General features: G+C 51.6%; 8 protein-coding genes across 8 annotated transcripts; 4 read left to right on the top strand and 4 right to left on the bottom strand.

Moving 5' to 3' along the window:
* Positions 1-1,766: 1,766 nt before the first annotated feature.
* N7498_009234 (uncharacterized protein) lies at positions 1,767-6,347 on the top strand (the record flags this gene model as incomplete). Its single annotated transcript, XM_058456290.1, has 3 exons — positions 1,767-1,823; positions 1,870-2,178; positions 2,226-6,347. 3 exons carry the CDS (start codon positions 1,767-1,769, stop codon positions 6,345-6,347), a joined length of 4,488 nt encoding a protein of 1,495 aa, XP_058303189.1.
* A 162-nt stretch (positions 6,348-6,509) lies between these two features.
* On the bottom strand, positions 6,510-7,048 carry N7498_009233 (SCP2 sterol-binding domain-containing protein; the record flags this gene model as incomplete). Its single annotated transcript, XM_058456289.1, has 3 exons — positions 6,510-6,676; positions 6,735-6,944; positions 7,033-7,048. 3 exons carry the CDS (start codon positions 7,046-7,048, stop codon positions 6,510-6,512), a joined length of 393 nt encoding a protein of 130 aa, XP_058303188.1.
* Positions 7,049-7,868: 820 nt separating this feature from the next.
* On the bottom strand, positions 7,869-8,332 carry N7498_009232 (uncharacterized protein; the record flags this gene model as incomplete). Its single annotated transcript, XM_058456288.1, has 2 exons — positions 7,869-8,218; positions 8,302-8,332. The coding sequence occupies 2 exons, from the start codon at positions 8,330-8,332 to the stop codon at positions 7,869-7,871; spliced, it is 381 nt and encodes a 126-aa protein (XP_058303187.1).
* A 1,540-nt stretch (positions 8,333-9,872) lies between these two features.
* Positions 9,873-13,571, top strand: N7498_009231 (uncharacterized protein; the record flags this gene model as incomplete). The annotated part of the gene is made up of 4 exons (XM_058456287.1): positions 9,873-11,209; positions 11,281-12,043; positions 12,097-13,494; positions 13,554-13,571. The coding sequence occupies 4 exons, from the start codon at positions 9,873-9,875 to the stop codon at positions 13,569-13,571; spliced, it is 3,516 nt and encodes a 1,171-aa protein (XP_058303186.1).
* Positions 13,572-14,234: 663 nt separating this feature from the next.
* N7498_009230 (Ran family GTP-binding nuclear protein) lies at positions 14,235-15,270 on the bottom strand (the record flags this gene model as incomplete). The annotated part of the gene is made up of 5 exons (XM_058456286.1): positions 14,235-14,366; positions 14,432-14,637; positions 14,687-14,840; positions 14,902-14,994; positions 15,208-15,270. 5 exons carry the CDS (start codon positions 15,268-15,270, stop codon positions 14,235-14,237), a joined length of 648 nt encoding a protein of 215 aa, XP_058303185.1.
* Positions 15,271-15,718: 448 nt separating this feature from the next.
* On the bottom strand, positions 15,719-16,600 carry N7498_009229 (putative 26S proteasome non-ATPase regulatory subunit Nas2; the record flags this gene model as incomplete). The annotated part of the gene is made up of 4 exons (XM_058456285.1): positions 15,719-15,850; positions 15,910-16,265; positions 16,322-16,394; positions 16,451-16,600. 4 exons carry the CDS (start codon positions 16,598-16,600, stop codon positions 15,719-15,721), a joined length of 711 nt encoding a protein of 236 aa, XP_058303184.1.
* A 595-nt stretch (positions 16,601-17,195) lies between these two features.
* N7498_009228 (uncharacterized protein) lies at positions 17,196-18,062 on the top strand (the record flags this gene model as incomplete). Its single annotated transcript, XM_058456284.1, has 2 exons — positions 17,196-17,353; positions 17,441-18,062. The coding sequence occupies 2 exons, from the start codon at positions 17,196-17,198 to the stop codon at positions 18,060-18,062; spliced, it is 780 nt and encodes a 259-aa protein (XP_058303183.1).
* Positions 18,063-18,444: 382 nt separating this feature from the next.
* On the top strand, positions 18,445-22,092 carry N7498_009227 (uncharacterized protein; the record flags this gene model as incomplete). Its single annotated transcript, XM_058456283.1, has 3 exons — positions 18,445-18,509; positions 18,562-18,844; positions 18,922-22,092. 3 exons carry the CDS (start codon positions 18,445-18,447, stop codon positions 22,090-22,092), a joined length of 3,519 nt encoding a protein of 1,172 aa, XP_058303182.1.
* Between the last annotated feature and the right edge of the window lie 159 nt (positions 22,093-22,251).

Genomic DNA, 22,251 nt, shown 5'->3' with positions numbered 1-22,251 from the left:
CTCTGCCCGATGGCTGCTGATTGGTCAGCTAGGTACATGAGGATAGTTATTCGAAACTAGGCCGCATAAGCAGCCCGTATATGCAGTTTCCTCATCTACATCACCTTCTCTTCTGGTTTCCTATCCAGTTCGTTCATGGATCACCGAGTAGCGGTGTGAAAGAACAATTTTGTATGCATTTTCCATAGAAAATAATTCCCAGGAAAAGGATGTAAATATCCCCCTGAGAACGAGCAGAAAACAGTATCAGAATTTATTATCAATTACACGTCCGTCTTCTTTTCGTCTGATCTCCCCTTCATTTCTCAACAAGGTCATATGGTTGGGGTCCTGCTAGGCAGAGGGACCTATTGTGCAGCTCCAGTGCTGGGGGTTGTGACAATAAAGAAGAGATACTTTTTAGAGAGGAGAAAATATACCACGGGCTAGGGTAAAGTGTAGACGCTAAACTATAGATCTCCTTATATCATACTTGACTTTTTTTTCATCCTTATAATAGATCAGATAGAAATATTAGTGAATAGTTGTCTATGACTCTAGTGCTCACTGTAAGAGGGCATCAAATGCACTAATTCTCGCTGGCCTGTCCCGGGCCGGAACCGGGGCTGATAGCCCGAGCACGAAGCTGGCCGTCCTACTTCAGCCTCCTGGAAGAAGAAGAAGAAGCGTATTGTCAAATATTTCCATTTTCTGGTCCCTGTGTGACACTGCCTATCTGCAAGGGTACTTAAAATGCCAGACGTTTCCAAGTACGAGGCGATCCTCCAGGGCCTCAAAAACGGCACATACCGCACTCTCAGCTTAAGCCTCAGTGCGCACAAGGTCGCTCCAGGGGAGAAAATTGCCAAGGGAGGTAAGGCAGTCCCTATATCGTATGATAAAATTATCATGATATTCGAATAACACTCAAAAGACACTCAGTCAACTCCGACGCTCTTTGCACCCCCAGGCCTTCCCCAAGGCCCCTACACAATTATCTCTGTCGACCTAGACGGGCCGTTCGTGTCGTGGAACGTTTGCAGCCCGATCGCTCACTGGATTCAGACTGGCTTCGAAGTCGAGCAGTCAAACCAGGAACTCAAAAGCGACGAGCCTGCGATTGCGCCGTGGGCTGCTGCAGGTCCACCCCCTGGTGCCGCGCCCCATCGTTATGTGTTCCTTTTATATAGCCAGAACCCCCTTTCGAGCATTCCGCCAAATTTAAAGGAGAAACCGATTGGCATATTTCAGCGGATGAGGTTTGATATTGATGCGGTGGCAAGGGAGTTGGGCTTGGGCGAGATCGTGGCGGTGAGTTATTTTGTTTCGAACTAGTCTTCTAGTCACTTGTGGGATTGTTGCGGGGATCCGAGCCGAATTGTTGGCCCCCTGGCCATCAAGTACCAGATAAAATATGTTATTAGAAAGGGAATAGTAAAAGCTCTTCAACCAAGTAACAATCTCATCTCTGCTCCTTAGCCTGGTATTGCCATGCTTGGTGAACGGTGGTTCATTGGGCATCTTCAATTAGGGATAAGCTAATCAAATAAGAGAACTGAGTGCCCGAGGGCACTCAGAAAGCACCAGTAGGTCCAGAATTCCTGTAGAGATATGCCTTGCAATTTTAGTTGAAGCTCAATTGATACAGCACTGTATCCAGATATCTATGACCCACCGGAGGAATGTTGTTCCCCAGCCCCGCTGAACGAATGCAGCACAGCGCGACACATCACAACTTGACGACAGATTGCAGGAGAATGATTGCTGACTTATCGGAGGGATGAATAATGGATCAAATCCCTCTCGTACACGACACTGAGCGGCTCAGCTGTCATCAGTTCTGGGTAAGCACCTCCTCGCGTCGATAGCGCAGCGAGCTGACCAATCCAGGACCCGGACAATGCATGGTTATCACCCTGTGCATTACCTTATCTCGTAATTGTGCCGGCGAGTGTGGTTTTCCTTGTTGCGCTGTGCCAGTCAGTGGGCCCTGTGCTGCGGCGATGGCGTCCCAAATGGACATTTCCCTTCATCTCGGAGAAGGATGAATATCAAGAGTTTCCGCTTGAAGAGGTGAAACAGTCTCTTCAATGGACGTTTGCTCTTCTCGCATTTTCGGCCATCGGATTTTCAGCGGAGATTTTGCACTTCTTCCCTCCAAGAATTGACCTGCCCTCTGTCATTCTCGTGGCCTCGTGGGTAAGTGGCGTGAGCCATTTGAAGCGACAGTTACTGACGGGGACCAGGCTACAGCAGCCGTGTTGATCGCGATTAACCGACCAAGGTCATGTTCACTATCAATGCTAGTATTCTTCATCTTGACCTTCAGCGTTGAGATCTCATGGGCCATGAGCTCCGGTGAAAGCTCAAAGGTCAAGACAATCGCCCGTTATGTTGCTGCGGCTGCTAGCCTGGGTGCTTGCCTCACAATTTTCCTGATGCCATTTCGAAAGCCTTCATTCCCTGTGTTTAATATCAGTGGGGTCGGTCAAGCACCATGCAGTGACTTTCGCAGCCCGGAAGATAACCTACGACTATGGCAGTTTTTGACTGTGTCTTGGATGGCACCTCTTATTTCCATTGGACGGCAAAGACAGCTGCATGAGCCAGACGTGTGGCTTCTAGGGTATGAATTTCAGCATCGGCGGCTACATGAGAAGTTCCGTCGCATTCGCGGCGCTGTCCTTGGTCGCCTGTTGAAAGCGAATGGCCTCGATATTATGATTATTTCCGCTATTGCCACTGTCCAGATGTTTTGTGATTTCTCTACGCCAGTCCTGCTTCAGCAACTTTTGCAGGCCATGCAAGATCCGACCAAACCAAAGCGAGTACCATTGACCTACGCGCTTCTGTCCTTGGTGCTCCGCTTTGTGGCAGCTCAGTCCCAGGTATTGAATCTTTGGTACGGCCGACGATGCTACGAGAGGTCTAGAGGAGAGATGGTGATGATGGTCTATGAGAAGGCCCTCTCCCGGAAAAACATCCTCGGGGCAAGGAAGATCGATGGTGAGCAGGAAATTTTAACTGAAGAGGGTGAAGGCATGAATGATGATGCAGCAAGAGAAAGGCTGGAAGAACCTCCAGTGAAAACTGGGTTTTGGAATCGTCTTTTTCCTGAACGCAGAAAAGTTAAGCCGGTCAAGACTAAAGAGGCTGCATCTCTGGGCAAAATTTTCAACCTCCTCCGAGGAGATGTTTACGACGTGGCTCAGCGATTCTGGGAGGTTGACGTTCTAATTGACAAGCCTTTGGGTCTGATCATTGCCATCTGTCTGGTTTGGACTTTCTTCGGCCCATCCTGCTTCCTTGGTATACTAGCCGTTCTGGTTGCGCAGGGGGTTAATGCCATTATCACCCGAACTCTTCTCCGATGGGAAGAGAAAAGGCGAGCCGCGACTGATTCTCGTCTGCAAATCACATCCCAGTTTGTGGAAGCAATCCGTCATCTCCGATGGTATGGTTGGCAAGGGCATTGGCTTCGACAGGTAATGGAAGCTCGGCAGCATGAGTTGAACCTGCGGATCATCACTAGCTTATGGAATATTCTGATCCGTTTTATCAACGCGTTTGCCAGTGGTGTATTCCCAGTCATTGCTCTCTACGCCTACACCGTGCTAGCTGGACGTGACCTACGTATTGATATCATATTCCCCGCGCTACAACTCTTCACCATGCTCGAGACTCGATTGCGAGATATTCCTGGTTTGATCACGGCTTTCATCAATGCGTCTATTGCCCTCGGGCGCATTGAAGACTTTATGGAAGAGCCGGACAAAGACAAACTACCCCTTGACGATCCCACAGACGAAACCCCTTTCAAGTTGGAGTCTTGCTCGTTTGCATGGCCTGGAAAAACAACACCTGTACTCACTGGTATCAGCGTGACCATTCCTAAGGGAATTACTGTTGTGAGTGGCAAAGTCGGGGCGGGGAAGACCGCCTTTCTCCAAGCTCTACTCGGCGAACTCGACCGGCTAAGTGGTTCTTATCTCGTTCCAAATGAGATGGTGGGCTACTGCGCCCAGACACCATGGTTGCAAAGTATGAGCATCCGTGACAACATCCTGTTCTCTGCCTCATATGACGAACAACGCTACAAACGGACGCTTGATGCCTGTGCCCTACTCCCAGATCTCTCGAATTTCAAACATGGCGATTTGACGTTCGTGGGTGAGAATGGTATTGGTCTCTCCGGAGGCCAAAAGGCTCGTGTGGCACTTGCACGAGCGGTATACAGTGCCTCCCGTGTTCTGCTGCTGGATGACCCCTTATCGGCTCTCGATCACAACACAGCTGAGTTCATAGTTCGCAAATGCTTGTCTGGTCCCTTAATGGAAGGCCGCACAATCGTTCTCGTCACGCATCGCACTGCACTAGTTTTCCCCATTGCCTGCCAAATTGTTGAAATTGACGAAGGGCATGGTACAGTCCACGACAGAGATGCCATTATTTCTTCAACTAAGTTTGGAAAGGAGTCTACATTACCGTCGATGCTGTCGACGGATTCTGAAACAGAGACGGAGGGAGAAGTTAGTCTCGAAGATGAGGCAACAGCCGTGCCAGACAAATTCATCGAGGATGAACATCGGGCGGAATGGGGCGTCAAAGCCCGAGTTTATTGGAACTACATAAAAGCTGGCAAATATCGTTGGTGGCTCGCACTCGTCTTGGTCCTGACTGTGTATCGTTTGGCATCTGTTGGACAATCGTGGTTCCTCAAAGGGTGGGGTGAGGCATACAATACGAGCTCATCGGTTTTTGGAAGCCAGTCGAGCTGGAGAGGAGGCTCTCCTGGAGATACAATGTTGGTTGCGACTTCATCCATGGACGCATACTTCGTGCCCTCCAACCCCATGGACCAATTCCCACCTCCGCATGATGATGTGCGGCCATGGCTCTGGGCCTTCTTTGCCATCGTCTCCTTCCAGGCAGCCGCATTGCTTATAGCACAGTTTATCATGCTGGCTATCGTTTACTTTGCTGGCAAAACGCTGTTTAAACAGGTAATGGTTCGGGTCAGCCATGCAACCTTCCGATTCTTCGATGTCACTCCCGTGGGCCGGCTGATGAACCGCCTAACGTCGGACATTGGCGTGGTAGACGGCAATATTAGCGAGCAGTTTCAGATTATTGCATTTCAAGCTATTACCTGGATCTCCTCTATCTTGGTAATTGCCACTGCAACTCCGGCATTTCTGGTCCTCTCGTTGGTACTGACGGTGGCCTTTGTGCTCATCTTCTTACAATTCCTCCCAACATCGCAAAGCCTCAGGCGCCTCGAGATGGTTTCTCTGACTCCGCTGCTCTCAAATTTCGGGGAGTTGCTTCACGGCCTCACGACGGTCCGTGCCTTTCGCGCCGAAGAGCGCTTCCAGAGCCGCGTTATCTCCGTGGTCGACAAGTTCCAGGGAATGGACCACTTCTATTGGTCATTACAGGCATGGCTTATGTATCGCTTTGAAAGCTTGTCCGCATTCTCGACTTTCTGCCTTACTGCTCTGGCTCTATACACAAACATAACCCCCGGGCTAGTGGCATTTGTGCTCATAGCTGCGAATAACTTTGTCGAGTCCACCCATACTCTATGCAAACAGTACGGTCAATTACAGATGGACTTCGTATCTGTGGAACGAGTTGATGAGTTGCTTCACATCGAAGAAGAGTCGCCCGGAACCATTGAGCCCCCGGCGGCGTGGCCGACCTATGGAAGCGACATCACCTTTCAGGATGTAACAATCCGCTATGCACCACACCTCGATCCTTCATTGAGGGACGTGTCTCTTCGGATCCCCGGCGGTTCTACCACTGCGATCATCGGTCGGACAGGTAGCGGCAAGTCTACGTTGGCGGTATCTCTTCTCAGCGTCATTAGACCAGAAACGGGCCGGATCATAATCGACAACATCGATATTGCCGAAGTCAGCACTCAGGCACTGCGCACCCGAGTCACATTCGTCGCCCAAGACCCGGTTCTATTCCCTGGTAGCATTCGCCTCAATCTTGATCCCACCGAGGATTTCTCAGATCAGCAGTGCGCCGATGTACTGGGACGACTCTGCGGCCGCCATGGCTGGAACCTTGATACGTATATTGAGGCTGGTGGAAAGAACCTCAGCCAGGGCCAGCGACAGCTCATTGCGCTCACGCGGGCAGTCCTTCGACGCAGTCCGGTTGTCATTCTCGATGAGGCTACTGCATCTATTGATCACGAGACATCTCTCGATATCCAGCAGATTGTTCGGGGGGAACTACAACTTTCGACGGTCATCACGATCGCACATCGCATTGAAGCTGTCAAGGATGCGGAGTACTATGTAGTCCTGGACCAGGGACGAGTATCGCGACAAGGACACGTTCGAGACCTGTAGGCTTTTACATTTCAGAAACAGAATAGAAGATGAAAGCGATTTCCACGCATTCAGAGCACCGAACCACTACATGGCCAGTCCGTAACACAAGTGAGAAAGCAAAGATCACCCAAGGGCGTATTCATGTACATTTTCTTGGTAAGAATAAAGGGTATCTAGACTTTACAGCTTGGCCTTGCCGCCCTGAGCCTTCTTGAGGATGGGCTCCATCTTGGTGGCCTTCATGATGTTGCCCTTGATCTTGAGCTTGCCACCCATGAACAGGCGCTGGGCGTTGGCCTTGCCGGCCACGAGCTGGGCAAAGTCGGCATCGGAAAGGGAGAGGGTAACTGTTTACACATCGCATTAATATGGCACCAACCATGATAGGATGTAGGCCGGACTCACCATCAGCCTTGCCGCCCTCGGGAGCGGCACCCTCACCAACCTCGCCCTTGTTCTTCAGGTCGAGGTACCAGCTCTTCTCCTCGCCCTTCTCGTTCTTCAGGTTGAAGGCGACGATGGCCTTGGCCTGGTCGACAGCATTCTTCTTCTCGTTCTGGTCGGCCTGCAGGGTCTCGTTGATCACGTCGAACGCGCCGGAGGAGGGGAAAGAATCTGGGGAAGCTGTCAGCAATGTAGTTCCAAGATTGCGATGTGTTGCATGCGCCCGGGGAGAATTGAGAGGATGCGCAAGTAAACGTACCGTTCTTGAGAGGCATGATGGATATGATGACAGAGTTATTGGTAGATGTAAAGGAGGCGACAGAAAGTGGTTCGCGGAGCTATATAAGAGGGAAGGATGATGAAATGGCCGTGGGCCAACATGTGAATCGCCGGAAGTGCCGAGGCCCTGTGAACCCGCGCTTCTCCACACCGAGAGCTTCACACTTGTGTCTACACAATTTCTTGTTCATGGCACGCGCTTCTCTACTGTATTACACTATTCTGCCGGGTCGATCCTTTCCCGATTCCCCGTGCTCTCCAGAAATCCCCGTGCCCTCAACTACCCCCAGAAAAAGGGGACTCCACATGGTCCCGGACCGTGGCCCTTCATGGACCTTGAAGGGTCGCACAAATCCGGTATCCATCGCGACGCCAGGGACAATCCTTTCCTCCCGAGGACGAACGCCCGCTCGCATGCCCCCAACGCCTCCCTGACGCCCCAACGTCACCGCCCCTAGCTAAACACCGATGACGGTGGCAGCCGCTTCATATGATCGGGCCTCCCCCAGACCCTCGAGTGTCCCCGCGTCTTGGCGCAGCTGCGAAGCCCGTCTTTCTGTCGCCGCATCGCACCGAGCACTCGCCGTCATTGCTACTGACAGACTCCAGACGGGCTGAGTACGATGGGCACAGCGACGGTGCTCTGATGTTTCTGCTTGTCTTTCAATTTCTCGCTGCCGCTGAGCCGGGTTAGTGGAGCCAGCGGGTCGTCCCAGCTACCTATTCGCAGAACGATGCCTTGAAGGTTGAATTCACAAAGCCAAGAACGATGGTCCATAATGAAGGATGCTATCTGGGATTCGTTCATGGTCGCATTCATGAGCTCCACCTGCCGCGGAGTGTAACTTCAGTGGCCTTAGGGATGGCCCTGCTCCCTAGCGACCAAATTGGTTTACTGCGATTATCGGGGAGCTTTGAAGATATGGTAAGATGTGGGATCTGCGACCAGCGTTTACGGGACACGACCGGTGGACCAAACCCCAAATTTGGCTGCGGATAGAACACAGCCGCCGGGTGGATCGAGAGAATGGACATACTATTCAAGTACCTCAGCGGAGCGGTCGAGTTCGGACAGACGGGTTGGCCTGTCAACGTTCGACTGCGGAATAGGATCGTGGTGTCCGCAAAAAGAAGTGGTGCTAACTGGACCGCGAAGTCCCGACGAACTAATCAACATGATGACAGGTCTTTGTTGGTGGAGTGACATGTCAAGAGCTCCTCTCGAATCAGTGTGTTCCGATGGCGTTACCATGGATATACACTTCAATGCGGATTTTCATCTTTACATTTATAATAAAACCGTGGTGCTGTGGTTCCATAGGCAGGAGACATTGTGTTCTCGTCTTGCTGCTGTAGCTATTCAACCCGACTGTAGATCGGAGCCAGCTGCTGGCCAATCTGTACATTGCCATCTGCTGTACTCGGTTTTCAAGTCCCTCTCTGACGATTGCCTTTGCAGCTGCCCACAATGAGTCATTCCAAGAGCCATGGCATTGAAAATAGCAGTCATAATGCAATTGCAGCGGCCAAGCGCCTTCCAGGGCGTATTCACAGGAGAATATACCTGTCCCAAAGCGCTGCATAGGGCCAGCCCTGGTGTTTGCACCGTTTGTCTCCACAACGCGTTGGACGCGTCCTCTGCCCGGACACCTGCCGATAAGGCATCGTTGAAATCCAGGATGGTGGAGAGGGTCGCAATCGATGCAAAGGTATATAGAAGACAAAGTCCATCATTGCGTGAAAGTAAAGTGGATAGACCACATGTGCACGGAGCTTAAAGGGATCCTTGTGGTGGCCTGATCCTTCAAACATTGAATGTTGGGAGAGCCGCATAGGAGACGTAACGTATCTTCATCCGGACACCGTGGCGAGGCTCAGGATAACATCGTTGCCCAGATTTCGTCAATGAAGTGAATGGGCTCTATTACGGTCTAGCAGGAACCGAGAACAACTAGGCCAACCTCTTGAGACCTTCCTTTATTATCGGGGCAGACTGCACGGGCGCTTTCCCCGAGTTCTCCACCTCCGCGACTACGACTCCGCCAGCTGATAACCCGCCTAGAACATCGTCTCTCGTTTCCTGCCACGGGCGAGATCTCTCCGTCGCAGCGATAGGCACGGAACCCGTGGAACGTGGGCGTGTGCTGCCTTTTGCTGTTTTTATTCCGCGTTCTGCCTGGCTGAGACCGCTTTCTCGTTTGTCGCAACCTCTCTTAAGGCTGAAGAACCCGGCTGATCCACCTCATTCTCAGCTTTGATGTCGCGGGGTTGCTCCCGTCCATCTTCCTTCCAGGCGTCTAACCTGACATTAGCGTTGCTGGAACTCGTTTTTCTCCCTATCAATCGAGACAGAAGTGACCTGACACTCGCTCTGAAGTGAGTTGGCAGAGATCAACAGATTCTGCCCATCCAAAACACCCAGTAAGTATCAAGATTCTACGTATCTCGCCTGCTGTTTCGCCTCATCAAAATACCTCACCGCATGACTTTGGTCGTCTTCACTCGAGGCTCGCACGTTTCTTCAAGCAGCCAATTAACATAAGATTAGTCATTTTTCGAGCACCCCAAATCTGAGGTACTACGAGTTTTCCACGACTTTTCCATCAAAATCATCCATTCCATCGGATCCTGGGTTTTCATACCGGATCTTCCCTTCATTTAATCTACACTTGAGGGAGCATCTATTCGCTCTCTACGCCCTTCAACTTCTTCCTACTCGTAACGAACCAAACCTTGTGCATTTTACCTACCTGGACACCAGGTTCATCGAATCAGGCCTCTTCATATTAACTTCGGCCATTTTCTTCTCTGTCTGCAGCCATGGAGGACGAAGTCAAAGACTTGTTGGAAGATCTGGACCTACAGACCCTTATCCATGCTGATCTTCGGGAGAACCGACCTGATGACAGTTTCGCTATAGCGGAGGCTGCTGACAAGATCAAGGATCTGGAAGCCCAGGTCGCTCGGCTACTGGGTCAGGAAGAACCGGCTGCGGCTCCACGGACTCCCCCGGTGCCCAGAGTTGATTACCCTGGTACACCGGCACCTGCGGCCACTCCAGATGTTTCTCGCCACTCGTCCTCGGCTGCCCGTGGACATCATCGTCCTTCCTACAATCTGGCTGTTTCTCCCTTGAGACCTGCTTCGCAAGACCGGGGTGGAGATCCTCTGTCTGCCCCGCACTGGCCTTCCTCTGCCCCTTCTCCCTTTGGGGTTGTATCCAATCGGCCTGGACTACCTCTAACTAATCCCTTGACTGCGCCTCGCAAGCGACCTCGGCAGGACTCATTCGGCTCGTTGGCTCCTGCACAGACATCGAAACGGGCGGTTTTTGACAACAGCAGATCTCGAATGGCTAAAATCGATGAAAGTATGGAGACACAGCTAGTTCAGAACCGTCAAATTTATGAGGATTTGCTAGGAGACGAGAATGTGCAATTCATGGTGAACACGGAAAATATGTCGGAAGAGCAGGCTCGCGAAAAGATCCTAAAGGACCGAGAGGAAAGTGAGCGAGAAATCAGACAGCAGTTCCAGTTGGAAAAAGATGGGGAACTTGCTCGACTTTTGCAGGCACAGCAGTATGAGTCGAGTGATGATGAACGCGAGTTTTACCGGCGCCCTGCACCTAACCAGCTGGGTCATGTCACTTCACCATCCACATTCAGTCCACCTGGTCGAACTTTGCCACGGCCAATGTACAACCTCCCCGACCGAACCCATCTCAGTGGGCCTTCGAATGGCTTTTCGAATATGGGAGAGTTGATGAATCATACCGATCGCAATAGGTTTGACTTTTCTTCCAATCCTCCAATACCGATGCTATCGAGGGGCGAGACGGGGCATTTCCTACCGACGGAAGATTTTGGTGCTCCAATACCGACGCCATGGCGGACGCCTCACATACCTACAAGCAATTTCGATGATGATCTCCAAGAAATCTCTCCGGACTATTTTCACTCCCGGGTTGGAGATCTGCTCCGTTTCGGTCCTCCGGCCATGCCTGGCAGACATCTTCCGTGGATGCATGAGCCCGATCCTCGCGTGCGTGACATATACATGCGTGACCCATACATGCGTGATCCGAATGCCGTGGGAAAAGCCATGGAGCTGGTCCGTGACCAGGTGGACCTGGATATGGATGACGAAGACTTAGTGTACGGATTCTTTCCCCAATTTACGCGTATTCAAACATGGTTTGGCCGAATGCTAACTTCAATTCTTGCAGCCGCTATGAGGAGAAAGACTTCCCCCAAGACATCAAGAACCTGATTACCGGCATCAAGGATATTCGCGATGCTACAAAGGCAGACAAAGACGACACGCCAAGCGGCCTTAAGGTGACACTGATGAAGCACCAAAAGATCGGGCTGGCCTGGATGAAGGCCAAGGAAGAGAGCAGTCACAAAGGCGGAATTCTCGCGGACGATATGGGCCTGGGCAAAACAATCCAGGCCATCGCTCTCATGGTGGCTCGTCCATCAACAGACCCTGAGCGACATCCCGTTCTTGTTGTATGTCCCAAAGCTCTCATGGACCAGTGGCGATTAGAGATTCATCGTCACGTCCGGCCCGGTAACGACCAGTTGTCTGTGTTCATTTTCCACGACAAACAACGAAATGCTCCATGGAGAGAACTGAAAAACCAAGACGTCATTATCACAACGTTCGGTACGCTGACTGCCAACTTCAAGCTGATGCTCCATGCAGAGAAACTTGAGCACGAGGGCAAAGACGCAAGCGTGGTGAAGAAGATTAAAGAACAGGCCACTCTCTATCTTCCAAACAGCAAATTCCATCGAGTCATCGTAGACGAGGCTCAGAATATCAAGAATCCCTTGGCAAAATCGACCAAGGCTTGCTCCCGCATCAATGCCACCTATCGCTGGTGCTTGACCGGAACACCCATGATGAACCGACTCGAGGATTTCCAGTCTCTGCTGGGATATCTCCGGATCAGACCTTACAATAACAAGGACAAATTCAGGAGTGTAAGTTCTTCATGATGATTTAAACCATCCTCAATGCTGACTAACTCGACTAGACCTTCGTTCGACCGATTAAATCGGGGGGAGGAGGAGGTGAACAGGCGATGGCCCAACTGCGCGTCCTCGTCAAGTCCATATGTCTTCGGCGCACAAAGGAATCCAAGATTGACGGTGAACCGATTCTCCAACTTCCGCCCAAGGTTATCGAACAGGTGCATGTTGTGTTCAGTGAACATGAGCAACAGATGTACACGACTCTCAATACCAACACGCAGAACCAAGTCACCAGATACCTCAACGCCGGTACCCTGGGGCGGAACTACAGTCATGTCCTGGTACTTCTCCTACGACTGCGACAAGCGTGCTGCCACCCTCACCTCATGCAGGGGTATAACGCCGAGCCCGCTACGACTGTCTCAGGTGTGGACCTGATCGCCAACGCAAAAATGCTGACCTATGAAGTCGTGAGCCGTATCAAGAACAGCGAAGAAGAGGACGACGGCACCTGTCCCATTTGCATGGACAGTGTTGGAAATGCCGTCATCTACATTCCGTGCGGTCACTCCGTGTGCTCCGAATGTTTTGCCCGCATCTCCGATCCCACAGTTCTGGCTCGTGATGATACATCCGGCCTGATCAAATGCCAGAACTGCCGTGGCCCAGTCGACCCTGCTAAGATCACCGATGTGAACTCGTTCAAAATAGCTCATGATCCAGACGCCGCGCCACAAGATACTACTACTACTGCTGCTGCTGCTGCGGAAGAGACAGAGCAGTCCTCAAACTCAGATTCGGACGATGATGATTCTGACACCTCAACCGACGGAACAGCCAGGAGGCCCAAGAAAGTCTCGCTGGCCGAGCTCCGCCGGGCAGCCCAAAAGAACAAGCGCGAGAAAAGGAAATACCTCCGCCGCTTGGAAAAAACCTGGGTTCCCAGCGCCAAGATCGACAAGGCCACCGAGATCCTGCAAGCCAACGAAGACAGCGGCCGCGGTGAGAAGACCATCGTCTTTAGCCAGTTCACCTCCCTTCTGGATCTGTTGGAAGTGCCCATCAACCGACGCGGCTGGAAGTACGTGCGCTTCGATGGCACGATGAACATCGCCGACCGCAACGCCTCCGTGGCTGCATTCACCGATGACCCGGACGTTAGAATCATGCTCGTCTCCCTCAAGGCCGGCAATGCAGGTCTGAACCTCGTTGCCGCGTCGCATGTTATCCTGTTCGACCCATTCTGGAACCCTTATGTCGAGGACCAGGCTATTGATCGTGCCCACCGTATCGGTCAGAGGAGAGATGTATTCGTGCACAGGCTGCTGATTGAGAATACTGTCGAGGATAGAATCGTCGAGCTTCAGAATAAGAAGCGGGAGTTGATTAGTGGTGCTCTCGATGAGGGTGGCTCGTTCAATGTGTCCCGCTTGGATACTCGGGAGCTGGCCTATCTCTTCGTAAGTGTCTTCTTCTTTCCATATTGTCTTTGTTCGTTGATGCTAACATCTTTTTCTAGGGCGTGCGCCACGACTGAGCTAGAGATGGCAACTAGATCATTCTACTTGCCGGGAGTCTAGCCCCGGTGTCTTTACTTTTCCGGATGTAGATGGGTTTGGGCAGTGTGATGATTGCTCATCTTTTCGCTTCATTGCACATGCTACATTGACTCTTTATGTTTCGCGGGTGTTTTCAGGCGCAGGCAAGATCTTGCTCATTTTGTTCCATATACCCTTGCGATCCCACAATTCAAGACAGAAGCCTGCAATGTTCTTTCTTTTCTACAGTAGAGATTGGAGTATTCATATAGTCAAGATTAAATTTACTCGAGGCCCAGTGTCATGAGATCATGGAAGAAAAAAAATTCTTTTAGGTCTTGTTGAAAGAGAACTTGCTTTTTGTGCAGCGTGCTCGTTTCGGGGAGAGAAAAAAAGCATTGAGATGATAGGGGTCTAAGCTACTAAGGTTGGGGGGAAACAAAAAAAAGAAATGCATAATCGTGCCGTCCCTTTCTTCAAACCGCCACTGCCCCAACCGCTTTCGTTGTATCGTGATTCTGGGAATGGATTTTGTTTTTGCGGGGCAAAGTCAAAAACATTTGGTCGTGGAATATACCGTCCCCCAAAGGACTGGTCGTGGAAGATCGCGCCAAAAGGGGAGGGCTGGAAAAGTCGTGGGCCCGTGAGTTGGATGCACCGCTTTACAGGTCGGCGTCGTCCTCGTCGGGCAGGGGCTGAGACACGGCAGCCTCCATCTCCTGGCGGTACTTCTCCAACTGGGCCTCGTCGACCTGGACCTCGGGGGGAGCGAGGGCGGGGGCGGCAACGAACTCCTGTAAGAGTGGGTCAGTAAGGGGATGGACGGAAGACAAAAGGTATCTCGGGAGGATGTACGCACCAGCTGAGGGTTGCCAACAAGCTTGCGGGCGAGCCACAGGAAGGGCTTCTCGAAGTTGTAGTTGGACTTGGCGGAGATGTCATAGTACTGGAGGTTCTTCTTGCGGTGGAAGGTGATGGTCTTGGCCTTGACCTTGCGCTCCTTCACATCGACCTTGTTACCGCACAGAACGATGGGGATGTTCTCGCAGACACGGACGAGGTCACCTGGAAGTGGTCAGAAGCGAACAGTCGATGGATTCGCTGGAAAACTTACGGTGCCAGTTGGGAACGTTCTTGTAGGTGATACGGGAGGTGACATCGAACATGATGATACCGGCCTGGCCGTTGATATAGTAGCCATCACGGAGACCACCGAACTTCTCCTGACCGGCAGTATCCCAGACATCGAACTGAATGTCACCCAGGTTCTATCGCTTCGAGTTAGTCGACCGAGGAAATCGGAGCGGGGTTCGGCGGGGCATAGCATACGGTGGTGAACTTCAGCGGGTGAACCTCGACACCAAGGGTGGCAATGTACTTCTTCTCGAATTCACCAGTAAGATGGCGCTTGACGAAGGTGGTCTATCGTATTGGGTGCGTTAGCGATGGCGTTGCGGCGACGAGGCGGACGGTTGGGCAGATATTTTCATTTTTGTTGACAATGGCGGGGCAGGGAAGGAGGCATCGTAGCAACGGGGCTGGCGGGCCCGCCATCGGGTGTCGATGACTGCAGCTAGCAAGAAGATGCCCCCCTGCCCTGCAATCGATGACGATGAAGTCGGAAATCGAGCTTACCTTTCCAGTACCACCGTCACCGACCAAGACGAGCTTGAAGGTAGGTGGGGTCTGAGCAGCCATGGCGGATATCAAAGACGAAGTCTGGGAATTAGATAGGAATCGCGCGCCGAAGATTCAGCGGATGCGTTTTTTTTTTCGAGGTGGGTGGAGGTGGAGGGTTGGTGGATGCGGTGAAGGGGGAAAGGAAGGGAGTCTGAATAATGTCGTTTGGAATTTTTGGCCCGGTCGCGCGGGCGGGTCACGTGTCTGTGTGCCTGAGGGCCTGACGTAGTGTCAAGCGCCGGTCTTCTATGCATTCTACTTTGTATAACATCATGTTCTGTAGACTAAAGGAGTTCTCCTCAAACTGACTGGGTTTCCATTCCCTAATTCTTCAGAAAATAACTTTCAGGTTCTCGAAGCCATGGACTCGTGATTCATGAACAAAGCGCATCAATGTACAAAGATGAACGGCTGTTCGCCCGGTGATCACCCGGTAGCCGCGGCAACAACAGGCTGATCAGCGCTTTTACAACGGCACTATATGACAGCCCAGTAGGCCCCGGCCTCCCCAATTGCGCCGTGGGGTGAGTTGTAGATCCAACTCCGTTGTTCCCGATCCACTCTCGTTCTTCCGTGTCACTTTGACCGTCAGAGGACGCTAGATTGAGAGTTAGCTTGAATGTCGAATGCAGAAATCCAGGAAAGATCTGAGCATACCCCTTCGTTCTGTTGCACAGCCTCCGCAACCTTCGAGAGTCGCTCGTGGTTCAACCAATGCACACTGCCAAAGCCTCGAATTGAATCTCCCATCTTCAGACCTGCCTGGTGTGCTGGACTACCTGGCTCCACACTGTTCACACGAGCAAATGGTGTCCCCAGCGTGCCCGTATCCGCAATACTATTGTCCGTGACAGAGGTGGGCGCAGAGGATGGCACAGTGGTACCATTTGCAGAGGTGGCGCCTGGCGCGTTCTGTAGCCGGGCAAAGTGGTCGTGCAGGCCCTTCTCGAGATGTGTCATGACCGCCTTGTGGTCATTTCTAAGGTGGATGATTCGTACTCGCGTTGTTCGAACTAGATCTTGGTCTCAGCGCATTGAAGTCAGTGGCTGGTGCCCGGTCGTAGCGTACCTTGAGCAATGTCGATATCGTCGCGTGGGAAGCCATCGAAAGTGGTAAGGGACGAGTTCATGTTCACTCCATGCTAGCAGAGCGGATTCATTAGCGACAATATTCTTCGGGTGGCACAGGGCAACTCACCGAGTTGAGGACGCTGCTCAGTGCGGATAGCTCCGCCTCGATCCGTTCCTTCTCCTGCATGAGGTCGGGCATCGACACCTTCGAAACATCGCGGGGAGCAATCCCAGATGACAGCCCAGAGGCGACAGTTGGGGCGTGAATGTCGTCCATTGGAATGCCCATAGTAGAAGGCGGGGAAGATCAAAGCATCGCGGGCGTCAAGGGCGGTGGGGCTGCTTTTTATATAAGCGCGCGGGCGCGGCTGGTTTGTCCCGGGAAGTATATACATTGTACTCAAATCCTACCCTCATTTTCGCATATTCGATGACGGAATGAATAGCAATAACCGCTACATCCCTGTGGTCCTGGGCCTGCAGGATTTCAATTCCACCTGTTGAGCTGCCTCACGTCATGACATACCTTCTGGCACATTTCCAAGCTAAGAGGTATCGCGATGCAATAGAAGTCCATGAGGAATAGCTTGATTCTCAGGTAGACCTTGACCATGTAGTCATTAAGACATTCGATGGTGAAGGTTTATTCTCTCAGTTGCCTATTAGGTAGGCATTGTATGCATCGTTGGTATCGTAGGCATTGAACGTCGCTCTTTCCCTAACCAGGTGGGTGCGCACTTCCCTCACTTGACAATTTCCCTGGTTTCGTCTCGCTCCCTCTTCTTCCATCTCGTCTTCTTCCTCCTGCACCATTCACTCAACTCACCGTCGTAATGTCTACGCCTACACCAAGTCCCATATCCTCCACCAAAATGGAAACCAAGGTGACGGCTGGGAGCTGGGTCGCGGATGTACATGCCGGACCAGGACGCACAATCTATATTACCCTTGTGCTGGTGATCATTCTCCTCGCGGCACAGCTGATATCTTCTTGGAGCGATTTTCACAAGCAGAAGAAGCTTGAGCAGAAGTAAGATACCATGATCCCATGCAGAAGAAAAGCAACAGAATCTGTTCAGTCTCATTGATACCAGACAAATGCTGACAGGTATCATAGTCGTCGCGCACCTTGCAGCACTTGCCGTCGCTGCCACCACGACACCGCTGGTGCAAATATCGACCGCGCCGCCAACGCGGAGGAGCGCGCCGTCCTGGCTGAGCGGCATGTTGTCCAGCTCGAGGAGCGTATGACCGCTGCCACCGAGCAACTTGCCCTCGCCGAGAATTCCGCCCGTGAGGCCAACCTGCGCCATAGTGCCGCTGTACGGCGCGCCAACTCTTCCTCGAAACATGTCGCCAGACTCCAGCTCGAGCTCCAGCAGCTAACCTCCGCTTCCGCCTCCGCTCCCCGGCCCGTGCCCAACCCCTCCCCCGTCGAGATCGACGACGTGAACGAGCACGCCGACGGCGCGCACCAGACCAACGACGCCCCTGCGGAGGGGTCCCAGCATGGCGGGAGTTCCAGTATGCCAGAGCCGAAGAACATTGACTCTGCGCATTCTAAAAAGCCCTCGACTTTTGAAGAGAGTGTAATGGATTTGCACAGGTGGGATGAAGACACTGTGAAAAAGCCGACCGAGGGCAAGATGGAATTCCGCGCAAAAGGGTTCTTCAGCCGCAAGCGCCGCGATAGAAGCACCTGCGAGGCGCAGCCCGTTCGTCTTCCAGATCAGAAATAGTATGGCAACCTCATTGCCGCGTGCCAGCCCTGGATATGGCCAGAAGGCACGAATCGCTCATCTCATCCTTGGTTCAGGCCTTCCTCCCTGTCCGCGTGCCAGCCCTGGGTTATGGCCAGACGGCACGGCTCGCTCCTCTCATCCCTCGTATAGGCCTTCCTAACCTGTTTGTTATGTCAATCATGATTCGTGGCTGTATGCCTCATGCTCTATCAAAACCAGAAAAGATCCCTGAGGGTTATCAACCATTTTTGCTTAGTGAGACCCTATTTTCCGTAGTTATTCGAGAACCAAGCGTCGAGTTACCCATAAGCAACGGAAGTCGGATATATAGATTATCCGATAGAAATATCTCTTACATAATAATATTTGCCCGATTCAGATGCCTGCGCACGCGATAAGAGCAGCAACGGACCGCGACGATGGACTCGTCGAGTTCGCAGGCGAGTGTGCTTCCTTATCTTGCTTGGGGTGTACATATTCTGACCTCCAAATACAGGACAAACAGTCCATCCCGCGGTTCTCTAGCTTTAAACCTCCCCCGCCAGCTCCGGAGGCTGATCGACCGACTGATTGCCGTCACGAAATATCTCTACGAGACGACCGTGATTGCCGCCGGTCACAGCCTAGTCAAAGTGACCGTCGATCTCGCTCGCCACGGGGCTCTAAGCACAATGACCGACATCGATCCTCGGACCGCTATTCACACACAAAGCGAAGGCGTCGCAGTGACTCTCGAGATCGGCGCAGATCTAAAGAACGGCAACAATCGCGCGACTACCGTATATTGCGGAGCAATAATGGCCAAATAAAAGATGAAGCTCGTTCTTTGGGCGGTGTGAGTGAGGTCAAAAATCAGTATGACACTGGTGAACCTGACCTCTTCATTATCGACCGGAGAGGCGATCGGCACAATATCACCTATGGCGCCACACACCGGTATGCCGTCCCCGCGTTTCGCCGGGCTGGTAGTGGACGAGTTATTGGCATAAACACGACATATATGATCGATCGTGAACACCGAGACACCGACAGTTTGATTTTGCGGAGCAGGGAGCAGGGACTCGCAGACGGGGCTAGAGTCAAATCAACCAGGCTTATGTCCAAAAGTTCCGCCCAGCCGACGCGGCTGTTTCGCTTACGACAGGATAACACTGGCAATGCGGCTCTTGAGCATATGCAAGACTTCATAGAATTCGATTCTGCATCGAAAACCAATTTTAACGACAATAATGACTCTGGCGACGAGCGTCACGCTTACCGATCGATACATGGAAAGGCAAAGGACGAAGATGTCATTCCGGGGGAGTTGGAAGCACTGCCTGATCCCAAGTCTCTGGAACAAGATATAATCGACATTGATGCGGACAGAAAGGCTCGCAATGCCGAGCTAGCGCGCGCCATAGATTCCAATCCTACGGACGTTGCATCATGGCTCAAACTGATTGACCACCAGGATATGCTGATCCTTGGTACGCGCGACGAGTCTCATTCGTTTACCTATGCCGATCGACAAAGTTTAGCGGAAGTCAAGCTATCTCTTTATGAGAAGGCTCTCAAGAAGGTCGGGGAAAGTCATCACAAGGATCGTCTTCTCCTGGGCCGATTGTACGAAGGTGCAAAATCCTGGGATGCCGACAAGCTTTTGGGTCAGTGGAAGGACACGCTGAAAAAGAACTCAGCGTTTATCAGTCTGTGGGTCAAATACCTCGATTTTCGCCAGACGGATTTCCGTGACTTTGCTTTCGAACAATGCATGTCAGTCTTTCTTGAGTGTCTGAGCCTCAATGCATCTAGCGCAGCAAGTCCCCACAAAATCCAGGTTCAATGTTACTTGTTTCTCCGGTTGACCCTTTTTGTTCGCGAAGCTGGCTATGTTGAACTCGCCGTCGGTCTCTGGCAGGGTGTGTTGGAGTTTACCTGCTTCATGCCGTCTTCTTTTGCTGAAAGTAACGACAAAGAAGGCGCTCTCTCCTCCTTCGCGCAGTTTTGGGAGTCAGAAGTGGCCAGAATCGGAGAAGTCGGCGCGGTAGGCTGGCGAAACGCCGCAAGCTCCGATGTTGTCCCAACAACCCATGCATACAAGACGAGAGTTGAATCCACGGACCTTTTGACCTCCTGGGCTGCAGCCGAGAGGGAACGGGCAGTAGACTGTCAAATGCCATCGCGGAGTATAGATGAGTTCAAAACCGGCATGGACGACCCATATACGGTAGTCCTCTTCTCGGATTTGCAGAATGTTCTGCCATTCTTCTGGGGATTGAACAACTTGGATGAACTCATTGACAGCTTCGTATATTTCTGTCATTTGCCACATTTGACCGTAACTCAGAATGCCCCGACGACCCGGTTATGGAGTGGAGACAATTTCGTTCGAAATGAATTCGTGGACAATACTCAAAATAACCTGTCTCTCTGGATCTCCTCGCAGTCGGATAATCCACAATCTTCCAAGTCTCCTTTCTGCTTTCCGGTCCCCAACTTTATCCATACCACGGATATCATGTTTGCAACACCAAAGAAGTGGTTTTCATCATTCCAGGCATGGACGGATGACATATCGAGCGAATCATCGATCATCAATCATGGCTGGGTGCGGCAGACCCTGCGCTCGTTGGCGGAACTATACACGGCCGATAGCGAATTGGCTGAATACGCCTTGGCAGTTGATTTTGCCTGCGATCGGGAAGCAGCCAAGAAATTTGCAAAGCGGTTGTTGAGGACAAGATCTTCGAACTTGAGACTCTACAACTGCTTTGCTCTGATGCAGTCCCGTACTGGGGCCCAGTCGACTGCAGATCATGTATGGTCCACTGCCCTGTCGATGAGCAAAGATTTCGAAGATTATGACAAAATCGACTGCGGCCTTCTTTGGAACTCCTGGACGTGGGAATTCCTTCAGTGCGAGGATTTTGGACGAGCCTCATATGTCCTGCATGCAATGTTATCACAAAAGATTGATCTCGCTCCGTTTTCGACGGCTCCTGATCCCGTCCAGTTCAATGCCACCAGCAAACTGCGCGTCCAAAAAATATTGCGCGAATCCCAAGAGAAGGCTCTTGCCTACAGGAAACTTCAAGTCTATGCTTCGTACACAGACTGTCTCGCCTTACTTCTTTATATCGTGGAAGGCTCTTTCGAGGCCTCCCTTGGTGTCTATGCATCAGCAGTCTTGAAACTTAGGGACCTACCTGTGCAGGAGGAGAGCACGAAAGCTTTTACCGCAGAGTTGATACATCAATCCCGAGCAAGACTTATTTATTTCCATGTTGAACGGCAAGGAAAGTTCAAGCCGGTCCAGATCCACAACCTTCTCACAGAGAGCATATCACTCTTCCCTCATAACACTCTCTTCCTCTCACTCTTTATGTGGAATGAAGCTCGCTTTCCAATTTTCGATCGGATCCGGGACATTCGTGCTCTCACCAAAAGTACAGACCCAGACAGTCGGTATCGACTGGATGGTGACTTCGGCCTACGGGGCATCGCTTCTCAGAGTACACCGATTTCCACTCATCTCTTTTCCATTTATAATGAACTTTGCCGTCCAGTATTCACTGGCGGCACTGCCCACTCCACTCGAGCCGCGTTCGAGAAAGCAATTGGCGAGCATTCAGCCTTAGCTTCAATAAAACCGGGTGACAAGGATACGCACCACAGCTTCGACGTCGACAGTGCACGATCAAATATTACTATCTGGAAGCTTTACATCCTCTTTGAGCTCCATCAAACTCGGGACATCAATTCTGCGAAAGCCGTGTTTTATCGAGCCATCCGTGCCTGCCCCTGGTCCAAAGAGCTTCTCATGCTCGCCTTCGAGCAACTTCGAGATGACCTGGTCCAACGTGATCCCAAATTCCGCGACAGGAAGCGGTCGAAGCACACCGGCTTTGAATTTGATGATCTCTGTCAGATATATAATGTTTTCATTGAGAAGCAACTGCGGATCCATGTGAACATTCAAAACGATATTCTTGATGTTCTCGCTCAGCGACGTGGCGCTGCGGAAGTACCCGAAGATTCTCCATGAGCCCAAACGAGGTGAGAGAACCCCAGCAGTTGGAAGAAATGGTCACCTTGCTCTCATATCTGTACACTACTAGTATCAAATTAAACAAGAATCACTTTATGGAAGGAGATGGTATCACTTGTGAATTCAACAAGTATGTCGCGGTCATCAACTATAGTA

This window comes from Penicillium cinerascens (assembly GCF_028974065.1).
Source record: "Penicillium cinerascens strain IBT 15544 chromosome Unknown scaffold_4_segment0_segment1, whole genome shotgun sequence".
Taxonomy (NCBI): Eukaryota; Fungi; Ascomycota; class Eurotiomycetes; order Eurotiales; family Aspergillaceae; genus Penicillium; species Penicillium cinerascens.
Note: the sequence above shows the minus strand (reverse complement) of the source record. Positions and strands in the feature narration are given on the sequence as shown.